The following is a 1,070-nucleotide window of genomic DNA, read 5'->3' as shown; positions in this document are numbered from 1 at the left end:
CCATCTCTCCAGCCCCTAAAATTTAAAATTTTATTTATTTCTTTGTGGTTTTTTTGAGACAAGGTCTTGCTATGTAGCTCAGGCTGTCTTTGAACTCACAGAGTTTCTCCTGCCTCAGCCTCCTGAGTGCTGGGATTACAGGTCTGCACCACCATGCCGGGCTGCCTTTATTTTGAGACAGGCCCTCACCAAATCACTAACCTGCCCCAAAGGAGCTCACGCTTGCCACCCTCCTCTTCAGACTCTTGAGTGCTAGGGCTGGTGGCATGAGCTCTACCTGGCTGCTCTGGAGGGCTCTGCGAGGTTACAGGTAACCTGGAGGGTGCCTTGTTGGATGAGGGAAGCAGGGCGGGGTGGGTGCTGTGCGTGGCAGCGCCCCACACCCTCAGGACGGCACTGACCCTTGGCATCCTGCCGGCACAGCTCACGCTCCTGCATAAAGCCCCGGAAGGTCTGCGTCTCCATGAAGACCTCCAGGAAGTGGCGCAGGCTCTTGGAGGACACGGCCTTGCGGAAGGCCTCGCGCTGCAGGGCCCGCTCCTCGCGCTCGCCCGTGCCCGTGGTCAGGAACAGCGGGTAGTGGCCCACGAGCTCCACGAAGAAGCGAACGAAGGCCTCAGACACCACCTGGCTCAAGGGGCTGCACTCCGGGCCTGGAGGGGGGAGCCAGGGGCGAGGGCCTGAGACAGCCAGGCAGAGGCCACAGCCGCCGCCGCTGCTCCATCCAGGGGTTACCTTAGCTCCTTAAGCCACTTCTATTCTCTTTCCCTTTTGTTTTTCAAGACAAGGTCTCACCACGTAGCCCAGGCTGGCCTTGAACTCACTATGTAGCCCAGGCTGGCCTAGAGCTTTCAGCAGTCCTGCCTGAGCTGCGGAGTGCTGGGATCACAGATGTGCACCTAATGCTCGGCTGAGGCCATCTCTCTGCCTCCTTGGGGGCAGTAGGGAGTTTGCCCCACAATTCAAGTTCTGCAGATGGGAGCAGAGCACCCGCCTTCCCTCCTGGGTCTCTTGCCCTTCCTCCCAGGGGTCTGAGGCATAGCAGGGGTGAGCTTACCATGCTCACAGTC

The 1,070-nt window shown here is 59.3% G+C and overlaps 1 protein-coding gene across 1 annotated transcript in view; it reads right to left on the bottom strand.

Moving 5' to 3' along the window:
- The window catches only part of Dennd2a (DENN domain containing 2A), an 83,477-nt gene that overhangs the window by 2,475 nt on the left and 79,932 nt on the right, over positions 1–1,070 (bottom strand). Inside the window, exons 15-16 of the mRNA XM_023712760.1 lie at positions 1,058–1,067; positions 402–653 (exon numbers count right to left, since the gene is read on the bottom strand). Coding sequence (XP_023568528.1) covers positions 402–653; positions 1,058–1,067 — 262 coding nt within the window. The remainder of the gene's footprint in view (positions 1–401; positions 654–1,057; positions 1,068–1,070) is intronic.

This window comes from Octodon degus, unplaced genomic scaffold (assembly GCF_000260255.1).
Source record: "Octodon degus isolate 3935 unplaced genomic scaffold, OctDeg1.0 scaffold00027, whole genome shotgun sequence".
In the NCBI taxonomy this organism is placed as follows: domain Eukaryota; kingdom Metazoa; phylum Chordata; class Mammalia; order Rodentia; family Octodontidae; genus Octodon; species Octodon degus.
Note: the sequence above shows the minus strand (reverse complement) of the source record. Positions and strands in the feature narration are given on the sequence as shown.